General features: G+C 42.5%; 1 protein-coding gene and 1 pseudogene across 4 annotated transcripts in view; both read right to left on the minus strand.

Annotated features, from left to right (window-relative positions):
• Window positions 1-530: 530 nt before the first annotated feature.
• Window positions 531-15087, minus strand: part of CAMK2D (calcium/calmodulin dependent protein kinase II delta) — a 169465-nt gene continuing 154908 nt past the window's right edge. For 3 of the 4 annotated variants that reach the window (XM_066631891.1, XM_066631893.1, XM_066631892.1), the window contains 3 exons: window positions 12894-12969; window positions 8912-9006; window positions 6195-6427 (listed from right to left, as the gene is read on the minus strand). In XM_066631891.1, coding sequence (XP_066487988.1) covers window positions 6195-6427; window positions 8912-9006; window positions 12894-12969 — 404 coding nt within the window. Of the gene's footprint in view, window positions 2560-6194; window positions 6428-8911; window positions 9007-12893; window positions 12970-15087 lie in introns of those variants that run through there. The other variant, XM_066631889.1, reaches the window with a different exon arrangement.
• Window positions 5627-5746, minus strand: LOC136656246 (5S ribosomal RNA; annotated as a pseudogene).

Consider the following 15087-nt stretch of genomic DNA (forward strand, 5'->3'; position numbering starts at 1 on the left):
GGCCCACACCATAAAGCACCAGCATTCGCTCAGAAACCAATCAGAAGCCAGTGAAACTCATTTTGAACAGGTGTTATGATAGTCTTTCGAGACTGAAGGTTGCCAATACAATACAATATGTGGTATGCCCCCAGGGGGGTTGGAAGGGGGGCTAGTTTCCAATAGTGGGCCCGCCCTCAATCCCCAAGTTCCAGACTTTGGGACTGAAGGCCAGCACATTGTGGGAGGCTAGCTCACTGACCTTAGCCCCAGGTGGGTGGCAACAGGAGGTTAAAGCACTTATAGCTGCCCTATGCTGCCTTCCTTCCAGTCAGTCATCTGCAGCCCTTGTCCTTTTCCTGCACCAGAGCATTTTCTTTCAAGCTGCACTGCAACCTGATATAACTGTGAGTTACATCCGTATGTTGTCCTTCCTCTTACCACCCTTGCCTTGTGGTGGCACAAATGATGCACAGCAATAGAGGTGATGATGAGTGCTGCTAGATTAGCGATCATGCCACAGGAATGCAATGAAAACACAGAGCCAAATCTCAGCAGAAATCACAAATTTATTAATTCTTAAATATATCAGTCGGTTCTTTACCATTATGGCAAGAAATATATATATACACTGTGTCCCGTGGTAAACTGCAGTGTTTTGAAATGATGAAGGGTTAGGTGTATAATTCCAATGGAGTGTAGAGAACTAACTCACATGATTTTTCTCACATCTCAGTGTGGAAGACAGACTTGACCTAGAGTAATATGGCAACATCACATGCTATGGTAAAGTGTAAAAAAGAAAGAATAAAACCTCACCCTACACCTAAATTTTGTTAAATTTAAATACACTTATACCACCTAAAGCTGCTTCACAAAAATGAACGTATTAATAATTAAAAAAAAAACCATGAGGCCATTGCTTTTTCACAGATACCATTGGCAGGCTAATATGGCTCAAGACATTTACGGTAGATGCTATAAATATCTCTGTGGCTTGAAAGTATATAATAGCCATCCCCAGAGAGGCATAAAATTTCTCTAACATGTTTACAAGGAACAACATCAAGGTGTAAAGAATAAGAACCAATTTTGATTAGTTATTAATATGGAGTGGTTAAAGTTATACAAATTGAAACTTTTTTCTCTGCTTAAAAATTTTAGGATGCTGCAATTTGTAAATTGTAATTGCTAAAAAGAACATTGATCAAGGATCGTGTGCTATACAATGTTACGGAAAACTGGTAGCCCCACTGTTATCCAAAAAGAATGCATAAACAAAAAAGGAAAAAAATGACAAAAGAAAAATAATTCTGTTCTTTTTTTAAAAAGAAAAAGAGCAATTACAGAATTGCTCTTATATACCAGAAATATAATTTCACATCTACACAACAGAAGCAATCAACGACTGAGTAATCTGTTCTAAACTGATACTGAATAGATTTCCTGCTTACTTTACAGGTCTATAAGCAGCAACAGAAAAAATAATAATAAAATGGTAATAATTGTATTATTCCACACTGTTCAAGGATGTCAATAAGCCATGAGAAAATGGATAAATTATTCTGGCAAAAGTGTAACAGTATTATTAGAAAATTGAAGTTTTCCTGGCAGTTTTATTTTTTCCCCAGTAAGAAATTGCTACAAAGAAAATGTAGACAAGTAAATTCTTGATACTAAGCGTTTAAGGCCTAATTGTCCTAAACTACCACACATCTTTACTAGAGCACTGTTTAAAAAAAAATTCTCTACAGCTTGCTTTAATAAATGTACTGTACATCCAGAAAATGATAAAAAAGTATTATTTCCACTTTTCACTGTAACCACCCCAAACCGTCTCATATCTGTTCACTGCTGGACTTTTGAGAAACAAGAAATGCTACTTTTTGTTTTGCTTTTTTTTCTTTGCAGTTATAACAACAAACTTAAAGAAATTATTTCTTTTAAAAAGTCTCACTGACCAGACAGGAACAGTGGCAGATAAGTCTACTGAGGTCAAGTCAGCAAATTAACACCATTTCTTTCCCAGTTTACACAAGTAACTCATAAAAGAGATGATTCCCCACACCCTAAGCCCACAGAAATGCTTCACCCTAAGCCAATATTTCTACCCATATGTTCTACCTTAGGAAAGCTGCTGTTAGTAGGAACTTCATTATTTCTATGATGACCAAAGCAATGCGCAATTGTCTTTAAAGAGAAATTAGCCAAAAAAAAAAGGTTGCAGCAATTAAAATAAGGAAATTAAGCCTTCATTTCCATAGGTCGTCTCTGAAGATGTTTACCATAGATTGGCATGAGAAGTATACTCTGTATACACTCTCACAATTTTATTTTCAATTTTATTCCTTTTGCTCCTCTCTTGTTCTGCCACTTTCAATTTTCATGGAATCTCCTCTTCACTGGAGTGTAAACAAAAGGTACCAATGGAATATACAACAAAATGATGTATCACATGTAGAAACTTCACAGCTTCATGCACTCCAAAAACATGCATGAAGAGGGCAATGAGGTGGACCAGATGATAGCCAACCAAGTGCAGATTGTGGAGGACGCAAACATGGCATCACAGACATTTAGCTGGGAGGGAGGGAGGGAGAAAGAGAGAGACTGTTAACACATTATTTTAAAGATGCTACAGTTTTATTCTCATTTCTGAATCTTAGCTAATTAAAAAATTATAAAAAATTATATTATTAAATTATATTATTAAATTAAATTATAAAAAATTATATTATTAAATTAAATTATAAAAAATTATCTGTCACTGTTCCAAATAAATATACATAGCTATTTTCAAAATCAAATTACTATAATAATCTTGATCTTTTTTTACATAAGTGGAAATCAATGCAAATTATAAGTACTTTTGGGGCAGAGTCAGTCCTATTAGTTGTGATAATAGCTTTAGCGGAGGCGCATTCACTTTCCCTTCTGCAGGGAGCCCTGCCAGAAGTCGCACCGGGCTCCCCACACCTTGGGGAGGCTGCAGGAGGCTTGGGTAAGTGCACCCAAGCCCCTGCAGCCCCCTGAGCAACTTTTCCTGTTGTGGGGAGCCCTGCCAGAAGTCGTGCCAGGCTCCCCGAACCCTGGGGAGGCTGCAGGAGGCTTGGGTAAGTGCACCCAAGCCCCTGCAGCCCCCTGAGCGGTGCGATCATGGGGATCGTGCCGCTGCCTTCCCCCTGCCCACGCTGCCCCCTCCCCCGCCCCTGCAAAGACGTACTGGCTCTCAAACCAGAGAGTTTGAGAACCACTGATCCGGCTTGGCATTGTCAACCAACTCTGTACTGACAGCAGCTCTCTGTCAGTTGGGACAGAGAGATGGAAATGTTTCCTAGCCCTACCAGGATATGTCAGGGATTGCACCTGGGACCTTCAAAATGTGCTGAAATATTGAGCCCTGGCCCACTCCCCCTGCACCAAAGTGCTGAGGTAAAGAAGTGACCAATTGAATTTTGATTTTCTGTTCATACAGTGCCTATTTACATGGATGACCCTGTACTCCGTCTATGACATCACAAGCCTATGCATGTCTACTCAGAAGTAAGTCCCATTATATTCAATAGGGCTTACTCCCAAGAAAGTGTACACAGGATTTCAGCTTCAGTCTATAAAGCAAGGTGGCTCCCAGAGGATGCTGCTAAAATTCATTCTCTTCAACCAGCACTGAGGAGTCTGAAACCAAAGCACCTTTTGCTCTGAACTTGAACCCTCAGGAGGCAATCATCCATGATTACGTTGGATAGGTACCTCACGAAGTATGGTGGTTTATCTACCTTTGAGAGACCATCAGGGGTGCAATGAGCCAGGCTGGATGTGATGGCAAGCTTCTTAGCTAAGCTGCCTGCTTTCTTGGAAGTGGGCAGCATAGCTGCGAGGGGTGTGATTGCACCCAGACTGGTTGTGGCAGCCAATTTCAGCGCAGTTGCACAAGCGAGAGGGGCAGGACTGTGGCAGAGTTATGTGTTTTTATTTCGTTATCACCAAAAATCACATCTCTACCAATAAGACATCATTATGATCAGATTGAGATGAAATAGCTCACAAGGATTTGTGCTTTGTATGCAGTTGTAACTAATTATGTCAAGACTTCATTGTCCAAAACAGTATGTTGTGTCTTAGCTTCTAGGATACTGGAGCTTCTTTTTGTTCTGTAAGGGCTGAGTATTACTATTCCCTGATTGTTGCCCTGTTTTATCCAGAGACCAGGTGATAAAATGATTTTGAGCTGAAATCAGTGTGTGGCTTCCTGACACATCTTCAAGGGATTGTGATCCTCAATAGCACCGTTCCTATTTTTGGGGTGCATGCAGTGATTGGGACTCAGGGACTCCAGTTATTCATTCAAGGAGACAGAAACTGCAGAACAGATTGACACTGAAGTTGTTGACTCACTAAAGTGTGGCCACTTTCCCAACCAAATGAATTAATACTGGGTCAACCTAGTGGGTTTATTTCTACCTTTGAATTTGTGCGTATTCATTACTGCAAAAGCCAACTGACATGTTTTTAAAAGCTGATTTCATGAATACTGGGAAAGACAGGTCTACTGAAATTAGAAGTAATACTAATGGGCTTCTCTGTTTCATTACATTTAGTGTGTCACAAGCGTGATTTTAGTACCTTTGTCATAAAGAATCCACATGCCCTAATGCATCAAATGTTGAACTGGACACCTGGGTTCAAATCTCCATTTATGCGTTATTTATTTATTATTAAGAATATACAGGTGGAGCCTGTTTATCTGCAGATTTTACATCTGCGGATCTGGCTCAATGCAGGTCCCCCAAACCTGTGTTGAGCCAGTCACACCTCAGCCTCCAAAGGGGACCGGAGCACAGAGGGCTTTCTGAAGCTCGCAAAGGCTGTGCATATCCATCCGCAAGATTGCTCCCAGAGCCAAAAAAGGGAAACCAGAAGTGATGTTTTTAGACCTTTTGAGGCATTCTGGGGGCTTCCCCTTCTGGGGGCTTCCCCTGACCTCAGAACACCATAGAAGGCATTAAAATGTTACTTCCTGTTTCCCAAGGGAAACAGAAGTCATGTTTTATTGGCTCCAGAAGCCATTGTGAAGCCCTCAGAGGACAAAGGCAGACGCACCTGGCATCTGTGGGCTTCAGAAAGCCCTCCGGAGCCCTTCGGAGGGCTTATGGGGCCAAAAACTGTGGATTTGCTTGTCCGTGATTTTTGGTATCCACAGGGGCTCCAAGAATGGATCCCCCACAGATACCAAGGCCCCACCTGTATACAACTTTTCAACAAGAGTAATTCACAAATCAGTTTACATAGCAAAATAAATCAGTAAATAGTCCCCTGTCCCCAAAGAGCTCACAATCTGTAAAAAACATACAGAAGGGACACCAGTAATAGTCACTGGAAAAGACACCATGCTGGGGTGAAGAGGGACAGTTGCTCTTCCCCTGCTAATTATAAACCACCTTAAAAGGTGCCTCTTTGCCCACTTGGCAGAGGTATAGCATTACCAGCATGATTTTGAAATGGAGAGGAACTTGTAAGATAAACAGAATGGCTACAAGGGATAAGACAGAAAGAATAACTGGAGTGAGGAGTTGGATTAAGGGCTGAAATACGACCCTAAAAGGGTCATTGTGATTGGCAACCTTCAGTCTCGAAAGACTATGGTATAAGCCTACAGCACCTGGTATTCCCAGGCGGTCTCCCATCCAAGTACTAACCAGGCCTGACCCTCCTTAGCTTCTGAGATCAGACAAGATCAGGCTTGTGCAGGGTAACAGTTGCTGCTTGTGATTCCATTATTTTTCCTTAAAAGAAAAATAGCAGCCAATAGAGAAGGCAGTCTGGCATGGGAAAGAGGGGGTTAAATTGTTCCCCTGTGTGGTTTAGCTTCCACTCCCCCCCCTGCTTTTATTTGCCCTGGAAGCACTGTGAGTCCTTTGGGAACAGGGAACCATTTATTGAATTGTTTTGCCACATAAACTGCTTTGCAAACTACTCCTGTTCAAAAGCAATATATAAATATTCATCCTCCTCCCACCAGTAGCAGCTTCCCTCCCAGGGCAAGTATTATTTTTCTTGGGAAAGGGGGGGGGGAAGAATCAGAATCACCAATCCCAGTTATTTTATTTTTTAAATAAAAACAGAACTGCAATGATTCTTATACATCACACGTAGCTTTGCCCTAACTAGGAAATGGCATTTAGGCAAGTAAGACTGCAAATAAGACAACCCATTACTCACTTGATAGGTACTGTTGGTGATCCTGAACGGTGGAAGTGAACATTCTGCCATTTGCCATCACGGCGGTGCCAGACCCGTGTCTCTTCTGACTGCATAGTCTTTGGCATTCCACTGCCATCCATGTACTGTGTCAACCGTATATAAGCAATGCAGGCGGCATCATCACCCACAAGGTGGACATGAGGATTCAGGATGATGGTATGGATTGGCTTGTTGCTCTTTGACAAAGCTAAGGAGCGAAACTGCATATTATATCAACCTCGTAATCACGAATAAGGAGCAATGCTGAGAAATTTAGGCAAGCTGAGAAGTACTTAGCAGAAACCTTAATGGTGTGCTGAATGGCTCATAAACACACTTCTGTTTTTTGGATTGTGTCCAGAGTGTGACTGTCAGTTCACATGTTACATTATGGTGGTTATTGTAAGGGGCAGCAGGACTTAACTCAAAAGTGAAAAAGCTATACAAAGTTCTCAGCTTGTGGACAAATCAGTGACCATCATTTCCCCCACTGTCCCAGATCTGGTTGTTCAGATGTGCAAAGGAAGAACTAATGGAGCCTACACTGGGTCAAATAACAATTGTTCAAAATACATCCCACATATTATCCTGCAAGAATTACACTGGCTTCTCACTGGTGTCCAGATTCAATTCAAAATGCTTGTCATTACTGTTAAAACACTTTACAGTTTGGGACCTCAGTATCTGTCTCTTGCCACACAAGATTACTAACCCCTTAAGACCTTCCAGGAAGACCTTGCTCTGTTTGCCATAACCAAATGAGGTTAGGATTATAGAGCATATGTGACCTCTCTTGTTGCTCCAGGTGTGGAACTCTCTGCCAAGGAAAATACAGAGGGTCCCTCCCTCTTGACCCTGCCGAGGTTACTTAAAACTAATTCATTTTGCAAGTATTTGGCTCTAGGTGAAAAATAGCTGCTCCTTGCGATGACTCTATTATGATTTGTTCTCTCAGTTTCTGTTGTTAGATTGGATCTATTTGACTTCACTTAATTGTGTTCAGCACATTTTTTGTTATCTCCCTTGAGATCAGGTAAGATGAAAGGTGGACTGCAAATGTAAATCATAAGTGATCTCAATAATCCTTTCATCAACCCTGAGAGGTTTTAATCACTGTCAAATTTTGTAATCAATATGAGAGGGTCATACTGCCTTAACTCAGTAAGAGCCTGAGAAATCTTTCCATCTTACCCAGAAGAATTGCTCTGTTGAATAATCGAGCAGATCCAAATGTCTTACCAACTCATGAAGCAATTTTCCCGGGAAAAAGGTTAGTTTCTGAGACCCACTGAGAATTAAAACAACATCTGTGTCTACACAGCATGTACTGGTGCAGTTTCCCCCAAGTATCAACATCCCAGTACAGGATGGGAAGAAAAAGGATAGTTGCAATGAGACTAAATTCAGTAATTGTCTTGATCATGAGTGATATCCTTGTTTTAGTGAACTCAATGAAACTGCACTCAGTGGGTTATCTTTGTATATGAAAATAAGAAAGAACTTTGTGCAGAAACCTCACTGTGCCATTACTATGTTTTTAAACAAGGCACTGTTTTGTATACTGTAATTTACAGTTTACTGAACTGTTATCTACAGAGGAACACTGTTGTTGTAATTAGCTTACTTACAATATGTTCAGAAGCAAAATGTGCCTGCCTGAGTACAAACAAAACCTTTATACCTGGCTCAGGAAATAAACCTTAAAAAAGGATTTCTATGCCTTAGCATAGAAGAACAAGCAAACCCTTATGAGAAACGGTTGTGTTGCTAGCACTTTTAACAAGAGAAGAGTCTCCTGTGGTGAGCCATCGCTAAAGGGGGCAGTCGGATTCACGGAAGAAATATGGTTGTACGTTATTTCAAAATAGATTTCAGCAGGCGCGGCAGGGATTTCTCCAGGAGTTATTGACTAATAAATAAGCTATTGCCTCTTTTGGTAGTGGGAAAGTAGGTGAAAAATGGATACATGCTGAGAAAACAGAGGATATCCTAAATGTAATATGAACAGAAATAAATTGGCCTCAGCCCAGCATTGCTTTCAAGTAGCTGGTTCTTGTTTTTTTTTTACCTCCAGTTGCTCATATCGATGTGCATCACAACATATGCCATGCAATAATATTTGAACATCAGTTTTCCAAACATGTGGCACAATATGATCTTCACCATTCCACCAAAAACTGTGCCTTACAATGTTCATCCTAGGATGGTCAATATCCTCTCTCCCCTTATGGGGGAGCCTTAAACCAAGTACTCAACACACAAAAACTGACACAGCAAAAGTCACCTTGTGACAATTTCATCATGCCAGAAAGCGGTGTGAGACCCAGGCCCTGTGTTAGTTGGTTGCTGCTGTTCAAGGGATTTCTACAGCTGGCTTTGTTTTGCATGCTGGAGTGAAGAGGGACAGTTGCTCTCCCCTTGCTAAATATAACAGGACACCACTCTGAAAGGTGTCTCTCTGCCCAGTTAGCAAGGTTGTAGCGTTACCAGCGTGATTCTGGAATGAAGAGGAACTTGTAAGAAAAACATGAAAGCCACAAATAGTGTGCAGCACCTCAGCTGGGGCCTGGCATCTACCAGTTTGTGCAAATGGCATCACAAATCTTTAAATTATGTTTAATTAAATACTCAGCTTCACAGTAGCCATTTCAAATCATTAATGTAAAAGGCACAACAGTTAGGAAAAACACACCATTCTCAAAGTAAAACCGGTGGAAGTCCATCCCTTCTACAAGATTTCCCAAAGCTTCAGGTTCAAATGAGGTAAGGCCTGGATCACAGATTTTCCTAAATAGCAGGGGGAAAAAATCTCATTACAATAGCTATACAGAATATAGTGTTGTGTGGTGAAGTAGAGCAGCATCCTGCTTTCTTTCCAGTAAAATAAGAATCATCTCACTATTGAGGTGTATAATTTGCTGAACTCTCTGAACCATAGCAACTGTTACCCTGCATGTGCCTGATCTCGTCTGATCTTGGAAGCTAAGCAGAGTCAGGCCTGGTTAGTACTTGGATGGGAGACCACCTTGGAATACCGGGTGCTGTAGGCTTATACCATAGTCTTTCGAGACTGAAGGTTGCCCACCAACATTGTGCAGATCTCAATTAATATATTTAGTGTAAGTACAGTACATTTAGCTTTGTTGAGGGCAATTATGGCTGGATTCAGATATCCCTAAATAATTGCTTCTGGGGCTTCTTGTAGGCCCACATTCCTATTGGGCCACAGCTATGCTCACGATGGTGGTACCTTGAAAAAGGCTATTATAATGGTGCAAATCACACAGATATGTGTATAGCTCCCACAAGATGACTCTGGTTCATACAACTGGCACAAACCTGCTAGCAGACCTGCAAACAAATGTTGTTGCTGAGTGTTTAATCCAAGCCTCTGTTAAACGGCTTTATACAATCTGACCTATGCTACTGAAGCTTATCTAGACCCAGCTAATATATCTTCCTTCACAACAACCTAGAATTCAGATTGTTAAGAGGTGGCTAAATAGAATTCAGGGAAAATATGGAGGCCTTTTTAGCTGGGCTTACTTATTATACTGATACTCACACATCTGTACAAGTGCTTCCCAATTAAACTAAGAGCGAATAATTTATTTCTTATGCTGTAATCATTTTCAGGTCCAGTGCAGAACTGCTTATTCTTAAAATTCATGATTTCCCACTCTCCAAAGGCATTAATTCCACAGTTGGCCAATCGATAACATTACAGTTCTGAACAGCAGTTTTTACACAAAATACAGAATTCTTCTTTGGTAGTAAAAATATCCCCAACAATAATAACATAGAAACAAGTGATTAATACAGAAGCAAGAAGCAAAAATTAATGATGAGTTGCACATATTACAGCACAATCCTATTTTGCACTGGAACAGGCAGGCCAGGAGGCCTGCACTGTATCCAGAACAAGGTTGGGGCCCAAAGTGGCTCAGCCAGAGGTAAGGGGAAATTATTCCCCTTAGCCCGGGTAAGCCACTGCAGCCCCAATGGGCCTCCTCAGACTTGCACCATCTCTGGAGGTGGCATAAGACTAAGGAGACCAGCTTGCACCTACTCCACGCTGCTTGGGAACTGGGGCTAGGATCCGGCATATGTGCCAGGTCCCAGCTCTGCTTCCCACTCCCTGCCCACCCTCCTCCCGTCCCAGAACACCTCCCTCCCGCCTCCTCCTGACCACCTCAGAGCCTTGTGTTGGCCGAGCTTGGCCAACGCAAGGCTCCCTGTCAGAACTGGCATGGAGGTTGGATTCAGCCTCCGCAGGCTGGTGTGTGTCCCTGCGCCCGCCCAAGGCCAACCTAGGATTGTGCCCTTAATGTTCTCCGTCACAGAATAACTCCATAATCAAAACTGAGGAGAAAGTGTTTCACTGGAAAAGATAACACTGGCCAACACACAGTTTGGTTCCTTAAACGTTACACCAATTCCTGGGTATATTTGGGATGCTGATTCCAAAAATGGCATCCGTTTTGCACTATCACGTCTAGTTTTGAAGACACAGCATAGCCTCTTTAGTGAATGGTTCAAGCAGCTTCCTCATGAGGAAGGCTACACCATGGCTTCCTCATGAGGAAGCTGCTTGAACCATTCACTAATGAGGCTATATCACCAAAACCAGATAGGGCAAAATGGATGCCATTTTTGGAATCGGCACCCCAAATTCATATCAAACCACCATAAAGTTTGGGAAAAACTTTTCTGACCCTCAATTTTGTAAGCCTGTGTAATAGGCAAGAAGATATAATGTGCATTAAAGATTTGATGAAGGACAAGATGTTTTCCTATATGTTGCAGAATATTTAGTATTTCCAGAGTTTTCATGGCAAATATACATTGTTAGGACATCTACTGATGGAAATTACGGGACCAGATGCCATCAGTGTCTAACAGATGAAGTTTTATTTGTGGTTCAGAGCAAATTGAAACACTGTGGCTACATGAATAGGACAATTGAGGAGTAGAGTTTCTCTCCCCTCCACTGCAAGGTGCAGGAAGGAAAGAAAAGAGAAGTACAGGTGCAGCCTATTTATCTGCGTTAGTTCCGTTCTGTGACTCGGTGATTAACAAAAAGAGAGTTGTACTAAATTCCATTGAGTTACGCAAATACACTGCAGCCTGACACTTCTGAATGGAAGGAAACTAAGGCAGCTGTTATCAATCCCCTCCCCTTTGCTCTGTACTCAGCCCTCCCCATTGCCAGCTGTCCTGATGAGCTTTTAAGAGTCCAGCCCTATGCATTTCTACTCAGAAGTAAGCCCCATTGTCGTCAATGAGGCTTACTCCCAGGAAAGTGTGGAGAGGATTGTAGGCTAAATCACATGCTTTGTTTGCTGGGAAGGCTTTTGGCTGGGGGGGGGAGAATTTGGCAAACACTCCCAAAGCAATCTCCTCTCCTCCCCTTCCTGCCTCCCCCCCAGCCCTCCCCGTTGTCAGCTGTCCCACTGAGCTTTTAAGAGTCCAGCCCTATTGGTTTCTACTCAGAAGCCCCATTCCAGTCAATGGAGCTTACTCCCAGGAAAGTGTGGAGAGAATTGTAGGCTAAATTGAATGCTTTCCTAACTGGGAAGGCTGGCTTGTGTCCATGATAGCCTGCACCATGGGGGGGGGATTCGGCAACACTCCCTGGGTTTTTTTAAAGCAATCCCCTCTGTTGCTACCACACCTGCCGTGTGTGTGTGTGTGTGTGTGTGTGTGTGTGTGTGTGTGTGTGTGTGTGTGTGTGTGTTAGTGAGAGAGAGAGCAAGAGAGCGAGCAAGAGTGAGAGAGTGAGCTCCACCTTGCTGCACGTGTTTTGGCTACAGAGGTTCTTGCCCCCCCTTCCCCTCTTCAGCCACTTTGCTGGCTCTGGGGCTCCAGGAATGTTACTGTTCCTTGCAAGGGGAACCTCTTCCAGGGCTCCAGGGCTATTTCCCTGCCTGGGCGAGGCAGAGCCTTTTTGTAGTGCTTTGGGCTGCCTGGGAATGGAGGGAGAGGCCAGGGCAAAGGAGGCAAAGGTGTGTGTGTGACTTTCAGTACCCCCACCCCATTGGAGTTGAGACAAATCCGCATATATAAAATCTGTGGATAAATAGGCTGCACCTGTAGTAGTTTCCTTCACCTTCCTCCATTTCCCTGTAGCCTCCTCCAGTACTATAACTTTGCCCATTGTTAGAGTGAGCAGAAAGAGGATGGGGCAGTGGCAGCCCACCTCTTCTAGCACTGCTGGGAAAAACAAAAAAAGCCACTGCCACACCACCACCACCTCCTCCTTCCCAATGCCCACCTGGATGCTTTGGAAAGAAGTCAAGTGAGCAAAGAAGGGCAGAGTTCGGCAATCTGGACCCCCCCCTCCACTGCCCCCTTATGTTCCTCTCCAGATCATCACTTCCTTTCTCCAAGTGAGTGGGAGGTGTTGGGAGTAGTCCCAGTTTGCTACAACTCATCCTATCGGTTTCAAAGAGGAATGCTCAAGAGGAAGAAGGTGATGAACCAGAGCAGACTGTAAAGAGATGGACCCTGGATAGCTGTGCTCTGCCTCTCTTTGTGGACAAACTCCCAGAGAGTTTGGACACTGCTGATTTAAGGAATTCTGCATTCTCGCACACATGCAAAACAAACAGTTGCAGTCTGATTCTAGATTCTAGCATTTGTACCCTTTCTCATGGAAAAGAAATGCAACTTACGTGTAGGCTTCAAAATCCCCATTATTGATGGCTTCAATCAGTTGCTCAGTAACCTTGATAATCTCCTGCTTGCGAGCTGAAGACAAGAAAAAGAGAGAGAGAGAAGAGTACAGTGACACATATAATGAAAAGAACATGGAAAACGGCAGAACAAAAGGCTGTAAGAATAATAAGGAAACCACTGAGATTTCTCCTGATTAATGCAATTGTCGCTCATTCAGAAATGCCTCTCTTTCTCCCATTCCCAGAGTCAGAAGTGTCAAGTGCCTGCTATACAACTGATTGATCTTGATGTTTAATCCTGTTTGTAGAAATATAGAACATATTGTCATGAGAAGTGATATGATTGCTAGGAAGAAAGAACAGTCTTTTCCCCTTTAAGGGAACTGGGTTTATTATGGGGATAAGAGGTAGCTGTGCTGCATTCTTTTAGCCTGGGTATGCTGTAAGACTGGACAATCTCTTTCACACATATATACCTACATCCACGTTCTTTTTGTAGAGGAACTTTGTAATCTCTATGCCTTCAGAGACTTTTGTAAAGGAAACTGGCTGGCACTACTGTATATCGACAATGCTTTAGTGAGTCTTGCAAAGAATGCTACTTGAACCTTATCTCTAAAGGATAAGTCCTGCCTTGAGTCCCTTCGGGGAGAAAGGCGGGGTAAAAATAAAGTTATTTATTATTTATTATTATTATTATTAAAGGATATGTATGCCACTCAATTTCAACTTTCATTATTGTATGGTTTTACACAATGTTGGAGACAGAATGTGAACATTCCTAAACTGCAGAAATTTAACCCATCTAGAAATATCTGCAAACCGCTTAGGTCCAAATCCTAACCCACTTTCCAGCACTGGCATAGCTCTCCAACGGGACATGTGCTGCATCCTGTAGTTGGGTGGCACTCATGGAGGCCTCCTCAGAGTAAGGGAATGTTTGATCCCTTCCCTTGGAGCTGCATTGCCCTTATTTTGGTGCTGGAAAGTGGGTTAGGATTGTGCCCTAAATTACTCACAAAATGGTGGGAATCCTATCAAACAAAACAATAATGATGGGTTGTAATTGAGTAGCTTGGCAATTGTAGCTGTATCTACCTTCTCAGTTGGTTTTGCCCCATTTTTCTCTTGTCTCCAGCTTCCTTCCTCTCACCATTCCTTGAGTCTCCTGTTTCTGCACCAAAGTTGTATAGTCACTCACTGTTTCTGCATAGTGGCTCTGCTATTATTGATAACATTCACACGCCTGTAACATACGGCTATGTGCTAATTAATATCATTTAGGTTAGTGGTTCCCAAACAGGTGGGTCTCTGCCCCCTTAAGGGATGGGAAGAAGTGAAGGCAATGACACGATCATCAGGATTGTGCCACTGCCAGGGACGAGGGGGGCTGTTTTCAATTTACTACTAGCAGCGCTGGCCTCCCAGGGGGTGCATGCAGAGAGCCATGGATGCCTCTGCAGGGGTCCCCAAGGGTTGGAATATCTTTTTAAAATGCACAATTTGAAACCAGAAGTGGATCAAAATAGCTATTTTTAGATCTTCCAGGTCTCAGTTCGACTCCTGAACCACTACCATTACAAAGCTTGAAGAACATTTATTTACCTTTTATATTAACTGTGACGCAAAAATAAGTTCAGCCAATATATTTCCACAAGCTGCATATTATCTGTCGGAGGAGCTATATGTGGCTTGTGAACCATGATTTGGCCACTCCTGATCTAATGCAACCCCATGCAAGAAGCAGGAAAGTCTTTTCCAGAACAACTCCAAAAGCCCGTTTGTCTAGTCTCTGCATGAAAACCTCCAATGAGGGAGAATCCACCATTTCCCTAGGTCATTGGTTCCATTGTCAAAATGCTCTTACTCTTTAAGAATGTCTTCCTGGTATCCAGCCAAAATCTCCCCCCAAGGAGCATAAGCCAATAAGACCTAATTTTACTATCTGAGGCACAGAGGCATCACTAGGGTTTGTGTCACCTGGTGTGAGACCTCATTATATCACCCTCATGATGGAACTCCTCCTGTACCAGACCACACAGAATAAATTACAGCATTATATGCACAATCTGAATGTATGGCATCACTAGAGTCAGTGTAACTCCAATTAACTTTATTTTAATATATAACAGCACAACAGGTCACCCAACAAATCAGTAACCAACAAAAAAGCAGTGGCCAACTAGATGGA

Source organism: Tiliqua scincoides, chromosome 6 (genome assembly GCF_035046505.1).
Source record: "Tiliqua scincoides isolate rTilSci1 chromosome 6, rTilSci1.hap2, whole genome shotgun sequence".
Taxonomy (NCBI): domain Eukaryota; kingdom Metazoa; phylum Chordata; class Lepidosauria; order Squamata; family Scincidae; genus Tiliqua; species Tiliqua scincoides.